Here is a 27,039-nt window from a genome sequence, read left to right on the forward strand (position 1 = left end):
TAATAGTATAATATTATAATATTATTGTAAAATATACAATACACATTTACACGGATCTCGTACATTTCGTTCGTATTACATCCGTGGCGCATAATTATACAATATAATATTATTATTAGACACGAGCATTGTTGACACTGTACGAGTTATGTAATAATAATCCGATAACATTGGAAATATTTTAATAATAATAATTTATGATCATGACGACGACGACGACGACGACGCGGATGGCAGCGGTTTGGGCGGTGTCATCGTGATCTTTTTGAAACCGTACACAAGCAGTACCGTGTAAAGCACGAACGCCAACGATATTGTGATCATCACGTACATGAAGAGATTGAGCTCTGGTTCACGGAAACGGGTTTTCTTCAACCACTCCAGCACCTCGAGTTCGGTGTCCAGACTTCCTGCGCATGGCGTGCAACATACACGACACGGTTGCGTTAATTATTACATTATGATTGCTTTATAAAATTAATTTGATACTGCTGACAGAGAGTTCTACTTTTAGACTCTACATACACGTAAAGCATACAATAGGTATTATTAATAGAAGAGGAGTGATATAGCGAAATAACGTCTTTGAAAAAATTAAATATATATCATAATATTTTTTTACTGTTAATTGTTTACTTTTTTATGACTACGTACATTTTTATTCCTTGTTGCAATGCAGAATATTCTGAGAATAGTTTATGTATATTTTAAAGTGACAAATAATTAATAAGGTACTCGTTTGAAATTTACCTAATTTTTGTACATTGAAATACTTCGAGTAACATGCATTCTATACTTGTCATACGGTCGTTGAAAAAAGTAAAAAATTTAGAAAATTGTAAATAATGTTGTATTTCACGACTTAAAATTAGTTTTTGATAAAAACATTAATAGCTTTTTAAATAATGTGAGTTTTACGTTAAATCTTTGGTATACCTATTATTCATATATACTTTTTCTGATTTATGTATATTGTAAACAAAATATACATACCTCTGTATACACTCGGAAATTTATTGCGGAAGTAGACTATGGCCGGAAGCTTAGTAACACCCCATTTGCGTGCATAACGAGCATCAGCCATCTTTACAAAAGTGATGTCCATGTTGTTCGTTTCATCGTCTATAGTTTCTAGCCTCGACAGCACTTCAGCACTTTCGGGTACATCGTTTTCGTCTATCGCAAAACACAATTTGTAAACATTATAAATGCCAGTTACGTTTACGTGCCATTTATATAATAATTATTAATTACGGTAATAGCACTAATAACTAACAATTATTTATAACTGATAGATCCTCGATGTATGAACTCATATTTCAAAATATTTACAGTAATTCAAAATATAAAATAATTGCACAATCATATTATTCATTTTATGAAAAAATAAATGGTCTTTATAATAGGTATTTTTCTCTAGTTTCTCAACATATAGTTAAAAGTTTTGCTCCAATTTATCGATATAATACTACAGTTTTATTGATAACTTTAAAATTTGTTTCCATATTATACGTAATAGTTAATGTTTTATACGTAATATATACCTCGTAATTATTTAGTATAATTTTAGACTTTCCGAAATTAATAAAAATTATATTAACTAATGATTGCAGATACAGATATTGTGTATGTATCACTACGCTATAAAGTATCAGTACAATAATTAATTATTTTTTTAAATATATTAAATAACATAATTGAATATTTATATATTATATTTTACAGAGTAAGACAAAAGAAAATTCGATTTTATATAAATGAATAACGGAATAGCCAGTAGTGACAACATTAATAAGTGGCTATATACAAATTAAACATTTACTAATAAGGTATTTATTTTTCTGATGTCATTATAATAACCTATAGGTACGTATGGAAATATAATCATATAATTAGTAATTTAAAAAACTTCCTAAAATAATTATATACAATATATAATATAGTGAATATTTATATTATATATTATTCGTGTATATATAATATGTATAAATATACACACTTTATTAATTATAACTTTATATTTTGAAATCTTGACACCTTTAACCTAACTTAACGCCTAATTAATTTTTATTCGGTACCTAATTGAATCATTGAGAATCTATTTTATATTATGACGATCGTGGGTACATGTACTTACAGAAAAACACCGTCACGAATTCATTTTCATTAAGTAATTTCGTTAGCATTTTCTTGTTTACCTCATCAATTTCATTTTTTATTTCAAACACATCTTGCGAAGTTAACCACGATAACACCTTGTCTTCGTCACTCAAATCTCCTATAATAAGGACAAGTTATAAGCAAAAAAATTTACTTAACAAGCAATTTGTAATTTTACACATTTTTACCGTCAAATATTTCAGGTACTCTCTTTCTAAAATATACTAATGATGGTAAACTTATGATGTTGTATTTTGAAGCCACGTCTGGATCTGATATTTTAACCATATCGATACCGAATAAATCTGCTTCGCCATCAATTATTTCTAGTTCTTCTAAAATACCACCACATTCTTCGCAGTCTTCTTCGTCTAAACATTGTTGAATTTAATTTATTATTTTATCACGGATACAACACATTGTTCTGGATAGAAATTTATTTACAGAAAAATACTGCTAATAGTAATGATTCGTCCAGTAGTCTTTCTAGCATACGACTGTTTACCTCTTCGATTTCATCTGCGAGTTCACGATTTTCGTCATCTATTAACCATTCGAGAACTGATTCCTCATTTTGTAAATCACCTATAACACGTTATAATATTTTGTAATAATACCTATATGTACATTTTTAATTTTATTATAGAACTATAATGATTACCATCATACAGTAGAGGATTTCCATTTCTAAAGTATACAAGTGCTGGGAATGTCTTGATTGAATACCGTTTAGCTAATTGTGGATCTTGAATTTTTACCATATGTATGCCATATAAATCGCACTCATCATCTACTCGTTCTAAATCTTCTAATATTTGATCACAAACATGACATGCTTGTTTATCTATAACAATAATAACGAATAATTAAATAAATTAAAATATTTTATTTGAGATAATAGACAATTATAAAAAGGATAAGTAATTTTTGTACATTTTAACAAAAAATCTCTCGAAAGATAATTTTAGTAAAATATGCTTTATGTAGTATATAACAAGCATACTGAAATATAACTTGTATATTTTTTTATCACATATATAATTTTGTTGCCGATAAAAAATTCATTTTTCAGAGGCAAAATGTGAGTTGTTCAATTAAACTTACAAAAATAAACTGCCAAGTATTGTGTTTCTTGAACAATTGATTCTAACATCGACCTCGTGACCAATTCAATTCTATCCTCAGTTCTCTGTGTTATTAACCATTGAAGAACTTCTTCTTCTTCCTTCAAATCTCCTGTGTTTATGGAATACAAATTATAATATCAAGTTAAAAATACAATACATCATCTAAAATGGCATGTGTGATTTACCTCCGAATAGATTTGGTACCGAATGTTCAAAGTAGACTAACGCCGGTAATTTCGATACACCGTATTGTTCTGCAGCGTCAACATCCTAAAGTATAGATTATATAACAAGTCATGAAAAATAGCCCAACTATCTTATGTTTCTGTGGATCATCAAATAACGTTAAAAAGAAATGTATCTTAAAAAATTCGTTTACTTGTGTTTTAATAAAAGTGATCCCGTGCCGTTCACAATCGTCGTCAATATTTTCTAGTTCTTCTAAAATACTGGTACACGAGTCACATTCATCTTCACTGTCTGCAAATATTTATAATTTATATCTAATAATTAATATATTATAATATATCTATATCTATAGATAATATACTAAACTAATATCTAATTTTAGCTGTGATCGTTGTAATATTAAAATCTACGTATTCATGCGGAAAGTCATCTAGTAATCTAATCATCTATTCTAGGTCAAATATTACAAAGCAGACCGACTCCTTTATATTTTGAAAATGTTATAGACTATGTATAAATATAATTACATAAGTAAATTTTGGAGGGGATGCATAAATTAGTTATTTGAAAGAATGATTCAAACAATTTTAATCACAAGGGCTTAAAATTATTAGTTTTTACGTATATTATTAGGTATTTACAAAGTAAATTAAAAATAATTAAATGTTCAATATACTTAAATTAGTTTTAAACTATTTATATACGAACCTATTAACTCTATATGACTATATATAAATACTCTGTATTTGGCACTGACTTATAAATTACAAACAATATAACATCGTTTAATTTATAGCATAATGCATACAAAGTTTTTGGCAAAAATAGTTCAATATACCGTACTAATAATAAAATATAAGTTAATTAGTTATCTAAGAAATATTAAATTTTAATATCCTTAAAAATAGAAGCCGATGATCTCTGCTCAGAATTGATTTCGTATGCATTGAATTTAAACTTATCACATCCATTAAGGTGATTTACTCAATGACGAGGTACACTCGAAATCTACTTTAGAATATCACTTATAGCAAAGTGTATTTTGTAAATGACATTATCAGTTTTTTATATTTTTAGGAAAGTTTCTTAAATATATACGTTTCACGTTGTATATGTAATAATATATTAATTAAATAGTTACATTTCTTATTTACATTAACTTATTTTAATTTATATTTATTAAGTATCTATGCACAACGTAATTGTGTATTAAAGCTTGATAGATGTGTTTTCGATTATCAGAAAATTTAATCAAAGCCAATCATACTTTATATATTTAAAAAGTACCTTTCTATTAAGTTTTTATGTATCATTTACATTATTTCATATGAAATAAAAATTTAGTTAATAAATTGTGTTAAATATGATTTCTCCACAATCTTCTTAAAAATAACTATATATATTATATTACTTTAGTTATATATTTGTAACAATAATAAAGCAGAAGTCGGTCTTCATTATATTTAATTTTAAATAATATGTAAAACGATAAACTCATTTAAGTGATGATTAAGTAAACTATAACTTATAAAATAAATGGGTACATTAATTAAATTTTGTTTGTAAACCAAGCTTGTATATTAAATGCATACATGCATATTCAGCGCACCAAAAATTCTAAAAAGCCAATGATTCGCAGTCTCAAATGCGCTTTATTATCAAAGCCTCTATCCTCTCCCAGGTGAGATACCATTGTTATTGCTTCCTTGAATATTAGAATGGATATCATTATTATTTTCCATATTATCATTATCATTATCGTCATCATCATCATCATCATCATCATCATCGTCATCATCATCATTATTATCATCAACACCACCATCATTTTTAGTATCATCTTCTTCGGCGACGGATTCCGTCACAATTTCTGGTTTCGCTTCCTTTTTTTTCATATCACTATGGACACCGTTTTGTGGTTGTTGTGCTTTATGATGTCTACGAAACGCTTTGGTGTTGGACGCCTTACAGCGTTCGCACAGCGTTCCATTCCCTATATGCCGGACAACAACACACTCATATTTGACACCATAACACAGTATTACCGTTTTATAATATTATACAATTACGAGTCAAGACAGGCATTTTGTTAATCAAAATTCAACACTCACAGAAAAATACTGCAATTGATTCCGAAGAGGCTATGGCGTCCTTCAGATCTTGGCCATTTATTTCTTCGATTATTTCGCCGTGTGGGTTTTTTTGAACCAGAAGCCAATTTAATATATCTGCTTCTTCATATAGATTTCCTGAAATATTCAATAAAAATAATTTGAAATGCCAACACCATTATTGAGATTTTGTTTAGGTAACTTGTAACTACTTCACTTATAAATTATATAATAAATCTCACACTTATTTTATTATATACCTGCATAAATCGTGGGTTCTTTGGACCCAAGTTTAAAGAACACTATGGCTGGTAAGGCGAATACCCCACACTCTTTAGCCATCTGTTTGTCATCGATTTTCACAAAATCTATTCCAGCGCCATCCGCGTCGTCGTCGATATGTTCGATTTCGGCCAGTACTTGTTTACATTGTTTGCAATCGTCACTGTCTAAATACAAGGCACTTTGTAGATTAATTCAGTTTATAGTATTTAAAACGATTAATAAATAATAATCTCACAAAAGAACACTGCTACGTTTTCTGAACTCTGTCTAATTTTTGAAAACATTTTTCTGTTAACTTTTTCTATGTGTTCGGTCAACTCCATGTTGGATGGATCGGTGAGCCAATCTAAAACTTCTTCATCGTCATCTATGTCACCTAAAAAGTTAATATATTTTAAATAGTAAATTTCACTTAACAACTCATATGACTTAATACAAATTGCAAGTAAAATTATTTTCATTAACTGACCATCATAATTTATATATTTGCTCTTTCGGAAATAAGTGATACCAGGAGGACTTCGAAATCCATGCTTCTTTGCCATTAATCTATCATTACATTTAACCACTTTTATACCATATTCTGCAGCTTCATCATCAATTAATTCAATATGCCGTAAAATTCTCGGCACTCTAGTATCGCCTTCGACGACTAAACGTTTGAAGTATAGAGTTTAACGATATTTTTTCATAGTTCATGTATTTTATTAATAACTTACACCAGACAACAGCTAAAAAGTCTTGATTATCAATGTACTCAAATAACTTTTCTCTATCTATAAGTTCAATGCTTTCGTCTGTCTTTTGTTTTATCATCCATCTAAGCACTTCGTTTTCATTAGCAATATCTCCTTAAATAATAATTTTAAAGAAAAATATAAAATCGTATTAAAATGATTACATTTTTAAATTACTCATAACTAGTTATAATATTGATTTTTAAGTTGAAATCATTTAAAATTATTATACTAATTGTTTTCTTAATATTTCAAGTTTACCTTCGATTGTCTTATACATATATTAAAAATATTTCTATATATTTTCTAAATCATCTTTGAAGATCTAAATTGCATCGATTAAAAAATTAATGAATAAACAAACAAACAAAATTTAAACTTCAACAACAGTAATGATTTTATTAATACATTATTTTGTACACATCAAATTTATTGGGATAACTTAAACGTAACAATACTAACATACTTATCTTTAAACATAAATATGGTTTTATTAAAAAAATAATTAACAATGTTAGAAATACACGATGTTAAAAACAATTTGGGATAATCAAGCTAATTAAAATTGTCCTATATTTAGTTTCTACATGAGCAAAATCAGAGAAATCATTACATATTTACACGGGGATAAATAACAGCCTTATTCAAATTGCATTTAATATTAAATTAATATTTATACATTCTTGTTAATATCATAATTAATTCAAATAGATTTCAATACATCGTTTAAAATAACTAAATACTATAATAAAATGAGCAATTATATTGAATTATACATTTTAATAAGACAGAATAAATAAATTGTGAAAATATTTGTATCTTTAATAAATAATAATTATTATAGATTAAAGACTATCAATTTAATCTTTACGAAGTATACTACACCTAATAACTGAGGTTAAATACATATTTAAATACAACGTCAAGTAATATATATATATAGTATCAGTTGAATTTTAGGTATGATAGAAAATACTTAAAAATATGGTTATTGAACGATATATTATTTAGACTATTTTAATACGGATTTAAATAACCTCAAGCTTTATACTAAGTAAAATTACTTACATACTATTTATTTTATTGATCATAAATTAACACTAATTTTGGGATATTTTATAATTTTACAAGGAATTTCTTACATTTAGATTGTGTTAAGTGCAGCTTTAATAAAAAATAAAAAAAAGTCATTATAGCAAATGTTCTTGTCCAAGAAACTTTGTAGAATAATACTTTTGAACTTGATAATTATGGATAAAATGTTTATAGATATTTTAAAATATCATTAATAAATAAATAATTTAAATCTAAATGTAAAAAAAAGAACTTTGAGTTCATTCTCAGTAGAAAATGGATTGCCAAAGACTTTAAAATTAGATAAAAACAAAATATTTAAGTTCAACATAACTATGCTCATTTAATATACACCATAGCTTATTTATAGTAGGTATGTTAAATAGTTTTACATTATGAATAACTTTATTGAAAATATCCCAAAAAAATTTACAATAGTTAAAAACACTAAAAACTACCTTAATTATCTGTTTCATAACATTTTTTCCAATAAATATATTTATTGGTTTTTAAGTTTTTTTTAGTAAATAGTAAATACATGTTTGCTTTTTGTTTTTCATCTTACTCGTAATATTCTCTGGTTAAATAATAGTTATAAGTTATAACGTTTTCATATAATGCGATGAAAGTAATGGATATGTATTTCTTTATAACGAATTAAAGAAAAATGAGAAGATAGTTAATAAATTAGTTAACTCCGGTAATGTATTAAAATATTTAAAACATTCCACATATCCTTAAAATAAAAGTTGGGTCTTTGGAAATTTGAAACACCAATTTATTATATTTATTAGTCCGCTTTTTAAGTTGGTGTTTACTGTTTAATAAAAAAAAAAAAATACAAATTTAATAAATATTATTTTTAGGACCTTTAACGTTCATTTTTTCTTTTGTCCTATTTCAGGCTTTAGTATTTGTAAAATTTCACCACCACCAAGATGCTTTTCCGTTATCCTTCTTGTTTCTTTTTTCTTTTTTTTTGTTATTGTTATCCGGCTTGCCATTTGTTTTCAGTTCATCATCCTTAGTTTCTTTTCTTACTGGTTTCCCTGTTTTATTCTTTTTAGTTTCGGTTTTTTCCTTTTCGGCCGGCGAAGGTGGTTTTGGGCAACATTGGTATGGCTCAAATGATGGTGTATTTGTCTTAGTGTTTCCCAGACCGATGTAAAAACAGCTGTCGCCTGCAGCAAAATCCAAATTATATTAGCAATTATTTTTTTAATTATATGACATTCTGAACAAATATTTAACGAAAAAGGTGACAAACGCGTGAATTAATTTCAAATTATAAATGCTAAACAAAAGCTTTAATGTAACAAGGGTATGATGGAACAAAATGCTGCAGACGACAAGCTGTTAGTAAAAGTAAAATCAACATTTACAACATTATTCTAAATACGGTAGCATACTAGGTATAAACATTATACATTTTTTATAATTTAATATTCAAATATTTCAAATTAATATTTATTTTCGTGTTGGATAAACCTACCTAACGAGCAAAATCCCACTGTATTCATATTATTATATTTTAATAGAAAAAGTTTGTATCGGAACTCTTTTTGGTAGGGTGTAGAATTAGTATTGGAAATATTTGGTATGATATAAAATATCTACAATCATATAATATAATATATTATATTTTCATAAGGATAGATAATATTATGTTTGTTTCTGTAACATTTTTACCTATATTTAAACAAATCAGCAAGATTATATTTGTCATTTATAACTGTGCTTTTTTTTATCCACATTTCAATAAGTATAGCATTTCGAAATTTTGTAAATTAATATAATTGTATTATTATGTAATATATAATATTATATATACATTATAAAAGTATAAAATTGATAAACTGAATATTTACAAAGTATTTTTTTTATTATTATTAATAATATTGAATTTAGTAGTGAAATTGTTTAAACATTTTTTGGTCCTACGTTAATTATTAAAATGTGATATTTAAAATAAAATAAAATCTCTATGAAATCATCGCTTTAGAGAAATTAGGCCATCGAGATAGGATTAGAGAGAACCCATGTTAAAAATATTTTGTTATTATAATTAACTACTGGACAGCTGCCTATTTATATTTTTAGAAAATCAGCATCAGATGTCTAATTTAACATTAAGACTTTTTTACGAATTCAAGCACGCGTGGTTTTTTTTTTAAATTTAAATACCTGTGTGTTCAATTTTTTGCAAATATTTAGTCGATTTTGGATCTTGAGTTTTTTTTTGACCACCTGAATACGATAGAACGATTACGGTTATTGGGACAAAGGCTATATAATTATTTTAAATCATTTAAATACATAACACGTAGATATCGCTTACTTTTTTGATCAATTAGCCAACTTAACACTTTCCCGCTATTCTTAAGGTTACCTAAGTACAATATAATAATATTATAGAAAATTGTGATATAATATAAACATTTTTTAGCAATATTTATGCATAAAATACATAGGTACAATACATACAATACACACTTTACATTATATACCTATAATCTATATATTAATTATAGCCATATGTAATTAATATTATATTTATAGATTTTGCGTGTATAAAAATTAAATATTACTTATACTAATATATCGAACTATTTTAAGCGTCTGGTATTACATATTATAATTCACATAATATTATCTTTATGATTATTGAGTACTTAATCTGTTGTATAAAATAATACTCTATTATACGCGTAGGTACATATCTACACGTCTTAATAAAATACATACTAATTAACATTTACACTAACTTTAAAAATATCATTGCATTTTATACAAGGGTTTAGAATATTATTCTATGATAGAATGATAAATAATTACGATTACTGATGTATTTCATATTTCCAATTTCTCTGTAGGCTTTCAGAATTGCTATTTATTTTGTGAAATAGTGTAATGTTTATAATATTTTTACTATTATATTTTTTGGTACCAATATAATTTCGTCAATTTTCTCTTAGAATTATTATAGTTTTGGAGATAGATTAAACGACATGATATTATCATAAAAAACTATTTACAGATATTTTTTTATTAACCTTAGGAAAAGTTTCATCAAACTGAAAGATAAAAAACTAAATAACATAAGACATATATTTTATATTATGATATATTATGTTACCGTTAATGTTGGCAATCAGTAATTATCTATGGGTGATGGCAAATAACTAATAATTATTTTCTATCGACAGTGGCTAATTCGATTAATCAATGTTGTTATTTATCTTATTAGTATACTAATATTACTTAATACAACCTAATATACCTAAATCGGTAGAACCGCGTTTAATAAATATAATAATTATTATGTGATAACTGATAGGTATATTCATTAATCATTACTAAGGCTAGGATTTCAATGTATTTTGTATTGTTTTCTGAAACTGCTCGTATTATGATATATACGTTTCATGTATTTTTGAAGTAGAATAAGAAGTTTTTATTTTGAATGTTTTAACAATATTCATTTTCAAGGTCTTTTTTTTAAAATTTTAGGATTTTTAGGATATTTTTAAAATTTTTGAATCCAAAGTTTGAATTTTTAATTTTATTTTAAGATTTTTACATGCTATTATAACTTATAAGTAATATTTATAGCTAATAAGTTCACCACCACCAAAAAGTGGCTATATTATAAAAAGTATCTAATATATTTAAAGTTTCATGGTAATATTATGATAAATCAATAATTAACTCTAGAAAAAAAAGACGAATGACTAAACTTATCTGTCAATTTATTACGGAAATATTTGGTATACACTAACACTATACACCGATTATCAATAATTTATGGTGTTCATCGGCATTAGGTACTTACATCGTCTAATAATTACATATTATATTGACAAGATTTCCTTTTTTGATGGTAATATATACCATATTTGTAGATATATAAAAAAAAATTTTGAAGCTATTCATATAAAACTGGAAATGACATTTATACAAAAATAAAAAAAATAATAGTAAATATATTTTATAATTATGTATGCATATTGCATATATATTATGTAGTATATACCATTATATTTAGTATCATTCCATCATATAACAATTATTTTTGTTCTTATTACAATATAATAACACTAAATTAAAATTAACTTAAATAGTTAAATTTATGATTGAAATATACTCAATACTCATAGGTACATATTATAATTTACAGTAGATATATAATATATATATTATAAAATACAATCAAATATAATAGAGAATCACTAGTAAATAATAAAAAATTATATTCGATTCAGTCTTTTATCATGATAAGTTCATAATTAATCCTATAATTTTTGTATTAAGTAATTTGATGGAATATTTGTATTCAACATTTTATTATTTTATCCAGAATTTATACTTATTTAATTATAATAACTTACCGTCATACATGATTGGAACTCCAGTTTCATAATATACCAAGGCAGGAAAACTGAAAATACCAATTTCTGACGCCAACTTTGAATCAGTTGACTTAACGAATTGAATACCTTCCTTATCGGTGTCATCATCTATAGTTTCTAACTCTTCCAATATACTAGGACAAGCTTCACATTTATCATCATCTATAAAAACATACGAATTTATTTTTTAATAATTTAGTAATAGTTTTGACTTAAATACCTACATACTTAACTATAAATAAATATGAGTATGAATTCATTGTTATGGTTAAAGAAAATAAAAGGCAACATTTTGCCACTTTTTTAATACATGACAATCTTTTTTTTTTGTTAAATAAGACAATATTTCATTTTTTTTGTTGTAATAAATGCTTTTATACGTCATAAAGAATTTAAGAAAATATAAGAATGAACAATTAGAAAAAGACTACTATTTAGCACATGAATAATATAGCAGATTCATAAGAAAATATATTATGTATTAGTATATTACTATAATATTAAGAATTGTATAGTTAAAATAAATATATACCTACACCTGAACTATTTTTATAAAACCTAAGTTTTTTTAGTGATTCAATATATTTTTTATGAAATATCCACGTTGTTTGCGATGTAGAGTTAGACTATATTGGATATTTTGAAATAAGTTAATTATGAATTTGTAAACAATTTAAAGTTGGTATAGAATGAATTTAATGCTATAAAGATTATTATGGTTCAAACAATAATTATATTGAAAATTCTTATATCTAATATAGTTCCACGTATGTACGTGTTAAAATATACATATTACATTTTATACGTACAAAAGAAAACTGCTAAGTGTTCGACATCATTGATTAAAGTTTGTAACGTTTTTCTATCAACGCTTTCAATAAAATCTGGTTCAGACTCGTGCAAGTCGAGAACCCATTCTAAAATTGCTTCTTCGTGCATCAAATCACCTGTTAAACATAATATTTTTATGTTGCCATACTTAGTATGTATTCGTATCTTAAATAATTTATTATTAAACTGTGTAATAATTCTTATATATATATATATATATATATTCACCTGTGTAAATTTTTCGGAATTTATTCCTGTAAAATAATAATGATGGTAATCCCGGAAGGTCGTATTCTTTTTCTATTCCGTCATCAGAAGTTTTTAAAAATTGAATATTTTTTTCCTCACACTCGTCATCAATGTTTTCCAACTCTGATATTATTTTTTGACTTTTTTTATCTCCTTCTTTGTCTAAAATAATTTATACATGTACTATAGTCTTTAAACAACGTATTGATATTGTGAAACATACAAAAAAATACAACAACAAATTGTTTTTCATTTAATATTTTCTCCAACATTTTAGTATTGACTTCTTCAATACGTCCAGGCACCTTAAGAGTCTCTTCATCTATAAGCCAAGTCAATACTTCATCTTCATCTTCCAAATCACCTGTATATACTAATGGTTCTTTATTTCTAAAAAATACTAGTGAAGGGAATGTTCTAAGTCCATATTCTCTAGCAATGGATGCGTCTTCGGTAGTTACGAATACTATTCCGGTTTCATCTAATTCATCATCGATGTTTTCAAAACCATCGAGTATGCTGTCACATTCTTCTCCTTCTTCGCATCTTCCACCTAAAATAAACCAAACATTTTGATTTAAAAAGAATAAAATAATATAAAATGCATGTATTTTAAGTTACTGACTAAAGTAAACTAAAACGTATTCATGTTCATTGATGAGGGTTTTAAGTATTTCGTCAGTAACTTCTTCGATGGTTGCAGTAGTTTTTTGCTCTATGAGCCATTTTAATACTTGTTCCTCGTTTATAAGATCACCTAAGATTATAATTACGCGATATTAATTGCAAAAATATATAAATTATATTATGTAAATAATTAAAATTGAATACCTTCATAAATAGCGGGAATTTTATTTTCGAAGTATACTAACGTAGGTAAATGATCTATACCATACTCTTTAGCTTCATTCGCATCATCCAACCGCACAATTACAATACCTTCTTTATCCAATTCATCATCAATATTTTCTAATTCATTTAATATGCGAATGTCTTCTCTGTCATCTTTATCATCTATTTAAAACAAGTTTAATAAAACAATATAGATTTTCAAATATTAGTAATATACTTGTATAAAAAAATAAAACCCAATTGGCAATATTAATATAATAACTTAATAGATAACTTTTATCTATTTATTTAAATGTCATTAATTTAATTGTGTAGAACTGTAGATGACTTGTCAAACACGTCCACGATTACAATAAAAACGATTTCCTTTCTAGGACTATTAGAATAATGGAATATGGAGTTTGTACCGAGTTAGTAAATTATAGTATATTTAAGAACAGTACTTACAAAATAATACTGCCAAGTATGCTTCAGATTCAATGAGTTTATCAACAATTTCATCCGTAACTTCGGGTATCTCCGAATGTCTTTTTTGGTGAATTAGCCAACTTAAAACTTCTTCTTCTTTAAGTAAATCACCATTGTATAGATGTGGAATTCTTTTTTCGAAATACATAAGTTTCGGTACTGTTGTAATGCCATATTCTCGAGCTTCGTCAATATTACAAATTTTGACGAACGCGATTCCACTTTGATCACATTCATCATCAATATTTTCCAATTCAACTAAAACCTTTTGACTTTTTTTTTGGTTTTTATCATCTAAAAATTAACATAAAAAAAAATATTTTTATTTTTTTAACTTGATATTGATTATGTTTAACTTACAGAACAATACAGCCACGTTTGATAATTTATTTATTAGTATATCAAGCATTTCATCTGTTACATCTTCTATTTCGTCATGTTTAATTTGGTAACTAAGCCATTCCAATACTTTGTCTTCATCTTCCAAGTTGCCTGAAATATAAATTAAAATATTGAGATATGTATTTTAATATTTAATGAATAAATATTATATACCATTATAAAGTGTTGGTACTCCATTCTCAAAGTATAATAAAGCTGGGAGTTCTTCAATTCCATAGAGTTTTGCTTCTTCGTCATCATCAATTTTCACAAATACAATTCCAAGTGTATCACACTCATCATCAATATTTTCAAGTTCATTTAATGCTTTTTGAGATTTTTTATCATTATTATCATCTACAGGTTTAAGGATAAATTAAAATTTATACATTTTAATATCTTTTACTATTTATGCATAATAAATACATACAGAAAAGAACTGCAATATTTTTTCCTTCTTTAATAAGACGGTCCATCATTTCATTTGTAATGTCTTCGATTTCATCTTTTTGAAGTTGATCAATGAGCCAATGTAATAGAGCGTCTTCATTTTCGATATCACCATCGTAAATGTTTGGTATTTGTTTTTCAAAGTAAACAACTGCTGGCACAGATTTTAAACCAAATGAAGAAGCTGCTTGTGGATCCTCAATCTTTACGAATTGTATTCCGTGACGGTCACAATCGTCATCAATTTTTTCTAATTCGTTCAAAACTCTCAAAGAATCTTCGTCATCATTATCGTCTGAAAAAATGCAATAGTTATTTGATACATAATATTAAAACCTATTTGTAGACCTTACAAAACAAAACAACAAGATTATCAACAGAGCCGATAAGTGTATCTAATGTTTTTGATGTAACGTCCTCAATAACATCTTCTTCATCTCCAGTAGACTTGTTTTGTACTAACCACTCGAGTACATCTTCTTCTCTAGTTAATTCATCTACATTTTAAAATGTCAATGTATTAAAAATCACATTCATATATACATACTATATAAGTCCAACTATTATAATTTAATATAAATGTGTCTTTAGACAAACCACTGACGTTCATAAACAATTGGTATTTGATGCCGATAATAAACCAACTTCGGCAAGTCCCCTAAATTGTACTCGTCTGCTAAACTTGAGTCATGTATTTTTACGAACCCAATCCCTAGCTGATCTGCTTCATCGTCAATATTTTCCAATTCTTGCAATGCTTTTGCGCATTTCTTGCAGCCTGCCTTATCTAAAATAATAATTGTAATATTAGCAATACAATAATACATAATTTAAAAACCAGATAAATTCTCTCTCTATATTGCATGGATAAAGCTATGAAAGGTTATACATTTCTAAAGGGGGCGCCAAGGTTAAAAGCTGAAATGGGGTCACAGCTTACAACCATTTCACTTACGGATATCCTTTAAAGTGCATTCTGATCGTTCAGGACCTAATTCAATGTAATGTTTCGGTTTCAATGTTTTAAATACTTGTACATTATATTGTTTATTTGTTTAGTAATTTTATTTTCATGATAGTTTTTTACTTACAGAACAAAACAGCTACATAATCTGTATCTTCAATAATTTTCTGTAATATTTTTGAGTTTACTTCCTCAATACGGTCTGGTAAATCTAAAGCTTCTAGACTAGTTAAAAACTCTAATACCGAATCTTCATCCATTAGGTCTCCTAAAATTACCACACAAAACTATGATAGTTTAATAAAAAAAAAAAGATGACTTTAAATGTACATACCTTCATAAATTATTGGTTCTTTCTTTCGGAAGTAAGTGAGTGCTGGGAAATTTTTGATTCCATAATGTTTAGCTAGTCTTTTATCATTAATTTTTACAAAATCTACTCCAAACGTGTCAGTATCGTCATCAATATTTTCGAGTTCTTCTAGTACTTTGTCACACGTATGACAGCTTCTAGTATCTATATACATAAATTGCACCAATATATAAGATAACTTGAAATAAAAATATTCTAAACATGTTATAAATATTCTTGTTATTTTTTCAATTCATTCGAACCGATTACTAAAATAATACTAACTGTGAACATCATTCATATAAACACTCATTTTATACAAATAAAAATGGTTAATATTTTCTATTCTAGTTCATTTTATGATTGACAATGAGGCATAATCATATAATGGTTAAACTTCAGTTATAAAAATAAATTATTACTGAGAATTAAATATTCAGAAGTTAAAACGTTTGAAAAAACAAAATAATACAAAATATCAATTTTATAAATCTCTGTAAATCGTAGTTTAGTTATAACTTCTAATTAATAGTAGTAATAAATTGTATACAATTATTTTTATAACCCATTTAATATATTTATAAATAGGAAGCAATTTTTATTATATTTAACCACGGTAACTTATATTCATAAAGGATATTTAAAATAATATATAAAAGGTGATTATTTCAACCATATAGTATACAACAATTATTTATTTCAAAACAATATAAGTTAAAAATATTATTCTAACATTTTATATTGAACTTATTTATTTTTTGTTGATTAGTACAACGACTATAGATTTCTAAATAGTAATTTATATTTTTATTTCTATAATCTAAAGAAAAATAATTTCCTAAAAATTCCTAGTGATCGTAAATATGAAATATTTATTATATTATATGTAAATATTGATTAAATATGATATGTTAAAGCTTAAATTAAAATAGCAGGAAGGTCAACCTGAAAAATGTATAATTTCAACTTTTTGTTACCATTTTTGTAAATAAACATTTCTTAAATAATATTCTATTTTATATCATATAAAAAAAATATTAATTTTAATTTAAAAAAAAGTCAAAAGTGGTTTATTATGAATTAGCGGCTAATCAATAAACAAAAGAGTACGAAAAATAAGGACAATAAATCAGAACTTAAAATTAATTTCAAAATGTTTTTAAATATCGATAAAAATTGTTAATAATATTTTATTATTATTACAAAATAGAATTTCTACAAGGTTCTTTATAAGTTTTTCAATCTTTATTTATATAAAAAAGATCTATCGGAAAGTCAAATAAATATTTTATAAGCGTTTAAAGTTTAAATTTTAGATTCTGAGCTGAGCGATGAATGTATTGATTTTACAATGATTGGATGATGTGTATTTCTTTTTCATTTCACATCTAAATTTTGAAAATATGGAAACTTAAAACTTTTAGGACTGTGTTTATTATATTGTTATGAATTTTACTACACGCAATAGTTTTTGATTTATTTTAATATATTATATATTTATACTAAGAATCTATTTTTAAATTGTAAGTAATATAAATTTATATAATATGGTAAAAATTATCATAATAATTAAATATTAATAATATAATAAATGCAATATTTTCATAAATTTATATTATATAAACCTACCGTAATATTTTTAGTAAAATAAATTAATTTAATAGCTATATATCATAATATATAATATATCATTGATATATCATAATACATATATCAAAAAAGCATATCATGAAATATAGTTTGTTATATAAACTATTAATTCGTCTCAGCTCATAATTGTTTTTCGTATACAATGATATAATATCATTGAATTAAAATTTAACACACCCATAATAGTGAGCTACTTCACACTTTACATACATATAGCGGTACCCACTTGCCTATTTTTTATAACATTGAATATTCACCAGTTAATTATGAGTTACCTATTTCTTCTTAAACAATTTTTGATATTTTGTTGTAATTTAAAACAAACAGCTATAGAAACTGAAAATGTCACCAAATTTTTAAATGATTATTATCATATTTTTTTATACATAATAAAACGTACCATAATAATCGTTATTTATGATTTCAAAATATTTCAACTGTTTTAATTTATTTATAGACATTTGAATTTTTTTTCGTTTTATTTCTATAAATAACGATAAAAAAAATTTCATTTGGTTAAAAAGCTTGAACATTTAATAAAATATTCCAAATAATTTGTTATTATAAATTTATAAAAATATATAAAATACAATCACAATTTATTTGTATACGCATTTGAAGTTCAAATTTTGACAAAATTCGTCACGAAAATTTTAGAATTTTTTTTGCAGTGGAAAATTTATAAGATATAAAAGTTTTATAGCTAAGGCTTGTGATTTTAATATAGTGTTAATTATATTATGTAATTAAAAAAAATATATTTGCATATTTTTTTGTTTTTTCATAGACATTTTAAGTTTAAATTTGTATCCAATTATACATTTAAACCATGAATACGATATTCGTTATTTTCTTATAATTTAAAAACATTATTTTTGGGATCATATTATCTTTTACGTGAATTTTTAGTTTATATAGATATACGATACACAATGATATTTTAAAATGCAATGTTTTTAATAAAATGTACTGTATTACTAATAGTAAAATAAATTACTTTACCCAACGCCAACAGCAACATCAAAACTACATAACATGATAAATAATATATGCTTATAGACAGTCTTGTGTCCGAATCGTATTTTGTATATAAACATCTATCATTGAATTTAAATTTGACATATTCATTACGGTGACCCACCCAAAACCTACCGTATAGGATACAGCAGAATGGTAACTACCTGCCAATCTTTTTATTAATAAATCGGTTTCAAGTTTAAAAAAAAATGAATTTTAAATTTAACAATAGGTCTAAATATTGTTTACTGGTAGATAATAAGTAATAACTAATAAGTAATAACCAATTTTTTATGTTCTTGTAACCGATTAACAGCCGCACTTAACGACGTGTATGGAAGCCGGAACTACGACAGGTTTCCTATAGTTAGAAATTCAATTAAAATCGTAAAAATGTAAAAGTGATATTAAAAAAAAATATGTTTAAAATTTAATTACAAAACAGAAAACGATCAATTCGATATTATGCAACAGCCAACAATATAAAAATCATAAAATTAAAAAATCAATAGATGTATTATCTGAAATTTAAATTAGAAAAAATACTATTGATAAGCAAAGTTGAATTGAAAACAAAAATTTTTATTTCAATTTCAATATTTTCTATATATAGTGTTATGACTTATGATATTTTATTTGTTTTCAAATTATTATTTTTAATTCGTAGCTTATATTTAAAATTAACTAAGTCCTATACTTAAAATTCAAATAACAAAATATTAATGTAAGAATCTGATATTTCATTATTTCTTTACTTGTTTTGATATATTGATAATTTAAAGTCCTAATATATTTAAGTATTTAATTATCTTTGTACTTTAAAGCATTTGCAGAAGCGTTTATAACGCAATTGCTTTATTATATAGTATGTAGATGTGTATAAACAAGAATACTAACGGTAACGAGTAAAAAGCTTTGTAAGTAAAAAAGTTGAGACTACTTAAAACCAATAATTAATAATTATAATTATAATATAATAAATCATTACATTTAAAATTTTTTATTTTCTTATATATTTTTTCTTTTAAGTAGTGTTGATTGACATGTTCCGCAATCAAGCCATGTTGTCAAAGTATAAATCAATATAAGTCAATACTTATTATGTTTTTTAAGTATAAATTATAAATATTTTTCCAAACTATATATGTCGTTCCATTATAAATTGATTACTTAAGAGGCCGCCACACCAACATTTGTTTTCTCTATCTATCTCCCACATAATATAGGAACTATTCCGTATTTCCACGATTACAAATTAACAACTCTCTGGTTCAGTTTAAAGTAAAGGCACCTATTATATATTTTATAAAAAAGAATATGTCCGAATAAATTTTTAATATTTACATTTTTTATAAAATCATGTTTAAATTAAAAATCATGTTTTAACTTAAAATAATTTATATTATTTTTAACTATTAATAACTTATTTAAAAATATAAATATTTGTAAATGCACAGGAAATATTATTTTTTACAAAATGTATAATAATAGTCCCTTTTTTCTAAACTAAGTTAGAGAGTCGTAATCGTGGAAATACGCAATATCTTTGTTCTTATATTAATATATTATGTGGGAGATGGACAAAAAAAACAAATGATGATGTAGCGGCTCCTTAATACATAAATCATGTAACATGATCAGATCATGATGATTTATCTAAAGTATTTTACAGTTTAATTACATATCACCGTGTTAACTCCAAATATCTGATACCAAATATGTGCATTGGTACTCTACCAGCTACAACGAAAAATACGGTTCTCTGTAAATATTTTTTCATTTATATGTGATCTCATCATTCTCATCTATTTAATTGCACTCATTTTCTCATTTAATTTTTGTGATTTAAATAAAAATTTAAAATAGTTTAAACTTTGAAGTGTCTTTAGATAATACATTTATGCATACCAAATAATATTTAATTATTCAAAATCACACTTTTAGTCTAATTTCTAGACACTTTGCAATTAGCATTAGAGGATACTATACAAACATTACAAACACATTTTTTTTCTATGACATATGTGCAAATAAACAAAAAAGAACTATAACAAACACGAAATGTGTTCATTATTCTCATACCTAAAGTAAACATAATTTTTTTGGCTTATAGGATTTTATAATCCGTAAATATACGTTATACAAGTGTGGGCTTGTAAACTCGTATACGTTTCTATTTTCGTATTTGCGATATTGATTGGTTTTCTTATTTCTACAATATAATTATAAAATTATGCGTTTTAGCTTAATTTCGATAGCCATTTGTGCAAATGAACGTGTACTAATTTGTTTTTACCATAGATTATATTATACCTACACAGAGTCATTTACATATTAACCTAATCGTAGAACGAATTCAAACAAACATTAATATAGAACTTAGACCAGAGGTTTTCACATAATTTAATAATTTATAGTGAAAAGGACTTTTATCAACAGCGAGTTATTATACATTTAGCTTTAAAACTAATTTTAATCGTAGGTACTAAATACTAATGTATGCCAATATTGGTCTATATTATTTTTTTCGTTTATTTTTATCATAATCAAGTCTTAAAATAATTAATAATTTATGTCTAAGGTCCTCAAGAAGTTGTTTATTTATTTATTTTTAATTTATACTGTAAATCTTAATAATATTCATATATTTTTCTTTCTATAAAATACATGTATAAAAAAATAATATTAGCTTATTATTTAAGCTAAAAAATCAAAAGAAAATAACCAAATATTTTCCAAATGTAGTATTACTGTAAGTTCATAGGTTAGATACAACAAATACGTGTTTAGACATATAAGGTACCTATTTTTAAACAAATAAAATTATATAACAATAAACAATTTAAAAAATATAATATTTAGTTGAAGTACATAAATCTATGTATGATAAAATGATAATTTTATGTTTTGAAAGGTTGATGGCATTATTAACAAACTTGTTGTAGAGGTATCAAAAACTTTACAGAATAGCTTCTCGCCATGGTTTCCCACATAATATATTACACCATTATAGGAGTAGATAGACACTATTATAACTAATAACCGGTAACACTTTTACCATAGGTTTTGCGAACTTTTTTCATATTCTAAGTGGAATTATTTTATAAAATTATTATTTTATATTATAAATATTAAAATATCGAATATCAAGTATAATAGTGTTTAATTTACAGCCAATTATAGCATACATTGAATTCATACATTTTACAGGTTAATGGTATCTACCTATATTTTATAATTATATATTATTATAGATAAAAAATTTAAAAAATTTAAACAATATAAAATAATAATATAAAAATATATTTATGTATGTCATAGTGGTTTTATATTTTTTTTTTATAACTTAAAGACAATTAAAATTATTCATTCGTTTAGAGATTTATTTTATTTTATTTTTTCATTAGCTTATTAAAAAATATTGATTATTTATATTAAAATAATTAAAAACACTATGATATAGATACAGATCTCTCAAATGTAGTGAGACAATTTGGTAAATTTACTGTAAATAATGTACTCATAAGTTTGGTCCACGTGAAACTGTTTTTTTATAATATACTTTTATTATATACAATAACCAAAATAGTACTGACATAGGACTACTTTTAAAATATTTTGAATTAGTGTTCAAATATATTTATAATTAAACATTTTCATTCGTCTCTAAATGTCATTAAAATTAAATTTTTTAAATAGCGGGTATGTAGCGTTCTTTTAACAAATTTTCATAAAGCGTTCTACTGAATGAGTAGAGCTCGTTCTACTCAAAAAGAATACATTTGTATCAAAAAATGTTATTTTTTTCATTTTTCCAAGATAATTTCTAGAAATTTAGTATAAAATTAGGGAAATCATTTTTTTAAAGTATCATTTATAATCAATTATTTAAATTAATTGATTAATTAAATTTAGAGAAATTATTTATCTAAAAAAAATTTCTGTTTATGTAAATATAAATAATAATAATTTTTTTTTATTTGAACCAATTGAAATGAATTAGTTCACATTAAAAAAACCTATATATATACCCATATAAATTATCTTAACGAAGGTTTTTCCGATTATAACATTTAAAAACAGCTGTTGTGTGATGTCAGTTCAGCAAAGATGAAATGAAACGGTCCACACTACCTCAGATGGAGTCAGGCGTGTGCTATTATTATCTCCGGCGCTCGGCCTCCGCAAAATCGTCAACAGCAGTCAGGGGATAGTGTAACCATAATAATACCATGGCCGTCGCGCGTTTTACAATCCAAATTTCTCTCTCTTCTCCACCGGAATACTTCCATTAGAAAGGTCAGCTCTTAAACAATCCGAAAACATTGCCAACAATAGAAACCACTATTCTATGATGCTATTTTTTTTTTCAAAATTGCATGCCCCTTCATCTCTTGAAACTTACAACTTTTGGGCTACATTTTATATTAATAATAATGTTTTTAATAGTAGAGCTATTAATAAGATTATCAATATATTATGTATATATCAGTATTAATGCGGACTATTTTATTTTTTTTACACTTAACAAGTATTCTATTAGCAATGCTTGACTTTATTCTATGCCAAAACCAAATCTGTTTAAAATCATTCAAATAAAAATTCATACACACATATATTTTTACATTCATTAAGTTATATAAAAACAAACACTGTGTTTAATAATAACGTACGTCATAAAAGTGGTATCATATTACGATTTGGCATTGAATATTAACATACATATTTTATACATACATACAGATTTTTTCGCCTCTTCGATTTTACGAATTTTTTATGATACTATTTGGTTAAATAATTTTAATGTTTAACTTGTTTTAAGTTGATGTCGATAATTATAACCAAATCTCTGTTATTTTAACAAAATAGTTTGGCAATTCATTCACAGATTAATTTTTTTTCTTATTATTGAAATCCCAGCCAGTGACTCATAATATATGCAGCTGCCAACTCTCAAACTTAAAAATTTGGGGCAAGATTAATAGATTATGCCAAATAGCTGAACAAGTTTGCTCTAACTCCAGTGTTCTATTATAAAATTTTATAGTACATCATTTTGGAGGTGACATAATATTATAATAATGTACTGAAATAAAGTATAGGCAGTTTAATCATATTTGTATATCTACCTAAAATACTGTTAAATAGTATTTTATTTACATCGACTCGTTTGACACGCGTTATTTGCTGAATTATTTATATTTCCAAATCAAGTTATTTATACATAATTTAAAGGTTATTTTTATACTTTACACATAGATGGTGTAGATGGTTCAGTTACGTAAAATAAAATAAGAATATGATAATCGGTACACGTGGCGTAAGTAGCAACTTCATGCTTATAAATCGTAAATCGCCCAAGTAAATTATAGATTGTATAATACTGCAAAAACATCAAGCAATATGTGTCATCACGTTACTTACACCAAAATACGGCAACGTAGTCCTTTTCGTTTAACACCCGTTCTAGTTGTTTGGCGGTCACTTCCTCTATTATCGGCTCTGCATGGTCTTTCGGTCGGTACGCGGCTGCCGGCGGGTCTGGTGCTGAAGCCGTAGATCCGCTAGATGGTAAGTCTTTTTTAGCAGTCACGTGCTGCTGGAATGCGACCGCGGTAAACGCGATCACGGCTAGGAAGCCGTGCCACGTGAATCGTATCATATTAGTTTGAGATTCTATAGATCAATTTGTAGTTTGTTCCACGGTCGATACGGACGGAAAAGAAATATATTTATGATAAATAGTACGAAAACGGCGGAATAGAGCAGAAATCGAGAACAATTTTTTTTTTATAATTTGCGTATGTTAATACATCAAATTAAATTTTTAATATATATTACGATTTTTTTTTGGAACGGAAGACTGGTACTGACCAGCAGCCGCATGACTAGCTAACGCGCGCACTGTGCCTGGGCAATAGTCTGTTTGGGAACCGCCGCCGCTAATCACTCCTACACCCGTGCGAGCTTTGAGCAAGCTTGAACAGTGTTGTACGGCCGCCAAGTCACATTCAATTTTACATCTCTTACAAATGCAGACTGATCGTGCTATCTTGAACAATCCAAATTGTGTAATGCAGTCAAGTTGTGCTTAATTAGATCTGATTTCACTAGAAGTTAAAAAAAAAAAATTGAAAAACGCTCTGATAATCTTTAAGAAAACTAATTGTAAAATAAAATAAATAATTTACCAGGCAAAATTTAAATATAACACCATGATTTATGCTTCAGATCGAATGATCCCAAATGGCTTCATTAGATCGAAATTCCTAATCTATTTACAATATTAATTTAGGTATCTAAAATTGTATAATTTACTTATATATTAGTTATTATTTATACATTATAACATTTATAACATTATTATAACGTTCATGCACTTATTTACCACATAATAACAAGTTTAACTTACGGTATACATGTATATTCCTTTTCTAATAATCCTAAATTTTCATCAAGATTTTAAAATATATGCTCAATATTTGATAAATTAAATGCATTTATTCGAAGTGTACAATTAAATATTTTTGAAGATACACTGTGAAACTCGCATACATCACGCCGAATATAGAAGTGTATGATGTTTTCATAGTAATGAAATTAAAAAAAAAGAAAAGATAGATAATGTTTCTCAGTTTAAAACTGTTAATGTGTAAGTATGATTAAAATATGGTTTTATTCATTTTGAGATCATCAACATCACAAACATCAACCATACGGAACAAAAATAGTTTATAGATTATAACTAATTATATTTTATTTATAAAAAAAATTAACTATAGGAACATTTTATTCAGTATTGGTTTGAAAACTAACTATTTTAGTATTACATTTAGATACTACTTTGAACTAATATATAATAAGTAGACTTAGAAAATTAAAAATTCTAATGTGAGTTATCTACAGTATTTATACTGTATGAAATTTAAATTAAATAAAAATAAAAATAACTAATTCTACTAAAAAGCCAGCCATTCTCTAACATAAACATATATATATTATCTATGAAGCTGAAAAGTTGTTTTAACATATTAATCTTAGGAACTAGTAGTCTAATTTGAAAAAATATTTTTGCGTTATAGATTGCCAATTTTTTATGAAAATTTTTTTCTTTCCTCAAAATCTGGGTTTTTTCATATTATTCTTAGAATATTATCTTAAATGTAAGAAGTCTAGTTGTATTTTTTGCAAAATGTTCATGCGAATCGAGACGTCACGTCGTTTTTGAGCTTGTCGCGCGTTTTTCACGCTCTAATCGCCGACTAAAAAAACAGGCGACAAGCTCAAAAACAATATGACGTCTCGATTTGTATGAGAATTTTATAAAACATACAACTAAAGTATTTATTTTTTATATTTAAGATAAAATTTTAAAAATAATATGAAATACACAGATTTTGAAGATAGAAAAAAAATTTCAAAAAAATCTTCATTGGACCATCACAGTGAGTATACGCGCGTATACTAGTGACCTCATCCATTTCAGAACACTCTGTATACAACATCACTGCTATGATCCATAAAAGTGGGACAGTAACTAAGTATATGAACGTCAATTAAATAGGAAAACTAACATAATACATACATTTTATGTTATAGTTAAATTTAATAAAATTAGGGATACATCTGGATTGAATCCCAAAGAAATAAATTGACTATAACAATTATTGAGACCTTCTTATAGGTGTTAACTATAACAGTTTCAATAAAAATGTTTTTCTTCTCATTTATAT

General features: G+C 25.4%; 2 protein-coding genes across 4 annotated transcripts in view; one reads left to right on the forward strand and one right to left on the reverse strand.

Annotated features, from left to right (window-relative positions):
- LOC132917289 (uncharacterized) lies at positions 1-25,244 on the reverse strand. 2 transcript variants are annotated; one of them, XM_060977962.1, is made up of 30 exons: positions 24,731-25,244; positions 16,622-16,804; positions 16,415-16,555; positions 15,928-16,110; positions 15,677-15,820; positions 15,304-15,618; positions 15,048-15,230; positions 14,853-14,984; positions 14,472-14,786; positions 14,004-14,186; positions 13,798-13,929; positions 13,396-13,725; positions 13,152-13,334; positions 12,902-13,039; positions 12,072-12,254; positions 6,592-6,723; positions 6,342-6,524; positions 6,108-6,248; positions 5,848-6,036; positions 5,588-5,725; positions 5,167-5,469; positions 3,667-3,767; positions 3,473-3,557; positions 3,265-3,396; positions 2,822-3,004; positions 2,605-2,745; positions 2,349-2,531; positions 2,138-2,278; positions 994-1,176; positions 1-410 (listed from the first exon to the last, which is right to left on the reverse strand). In XM_060977962.1, the coding sequence occupies exons 1-30, from the start codon at positions 24,966-24,968 to the stop codon at positions 202-204; spliced, it is 5,427 nt and encodes a 1,808-aa protein (XP_060833945.1). In that variant the 5' UTR covers positions 24,969-25,244; the 3' UTR covers positions 1-201. The 2 variants fall into 2 exon arrangements, with proteins under 2 accessions (XP_060833945.1, XP_060833946.1); XM_060977963.1 differs by lacking the exon at positions 5,167-5,469.
- The window catches only part of LOC132917290 (kynurenine 3-monooxygenase), a 36,801-nt gene continuing 10,079 nt past the window's right edge, over positions 318-27,039 (forward strand). Inside the window, exons 1-2 of one of the 2 annotated variants that reach the window (XM_060977966.1) lie at positions 335-440; positions 1,726-1,829. Coding sequence is in view for 1 of the 2 variants with exons in the window: in XM_060977965.1 (XP_060833948.1) it covers positions 417-440 (24 nt within the window). In the remaining variant the exon portion in view is untranslated. Of the gene's footprint in view, positions 441-1,725; positions 1,830-27,039 lie in introns of both variants that reach the window. The other variant, XM_060977965.1, reaches the window with a different exon arrangement.

This window comes from Rhopalosiphum padi, chromosome 1 (genome assembly GCF_020882245.1).
Source record: "Rhopalosiphum padi isolate XX-2018 chromosome 1, ASM2088224v1, whole genome shotgun sequence".
Taxonomy (NCBI): Eukaryota; Metazoa; Arthropoda; class Insecta; order Hemiptera; family Aphididae; genus Rhopalosiphum; species Rhopalosiphum padi.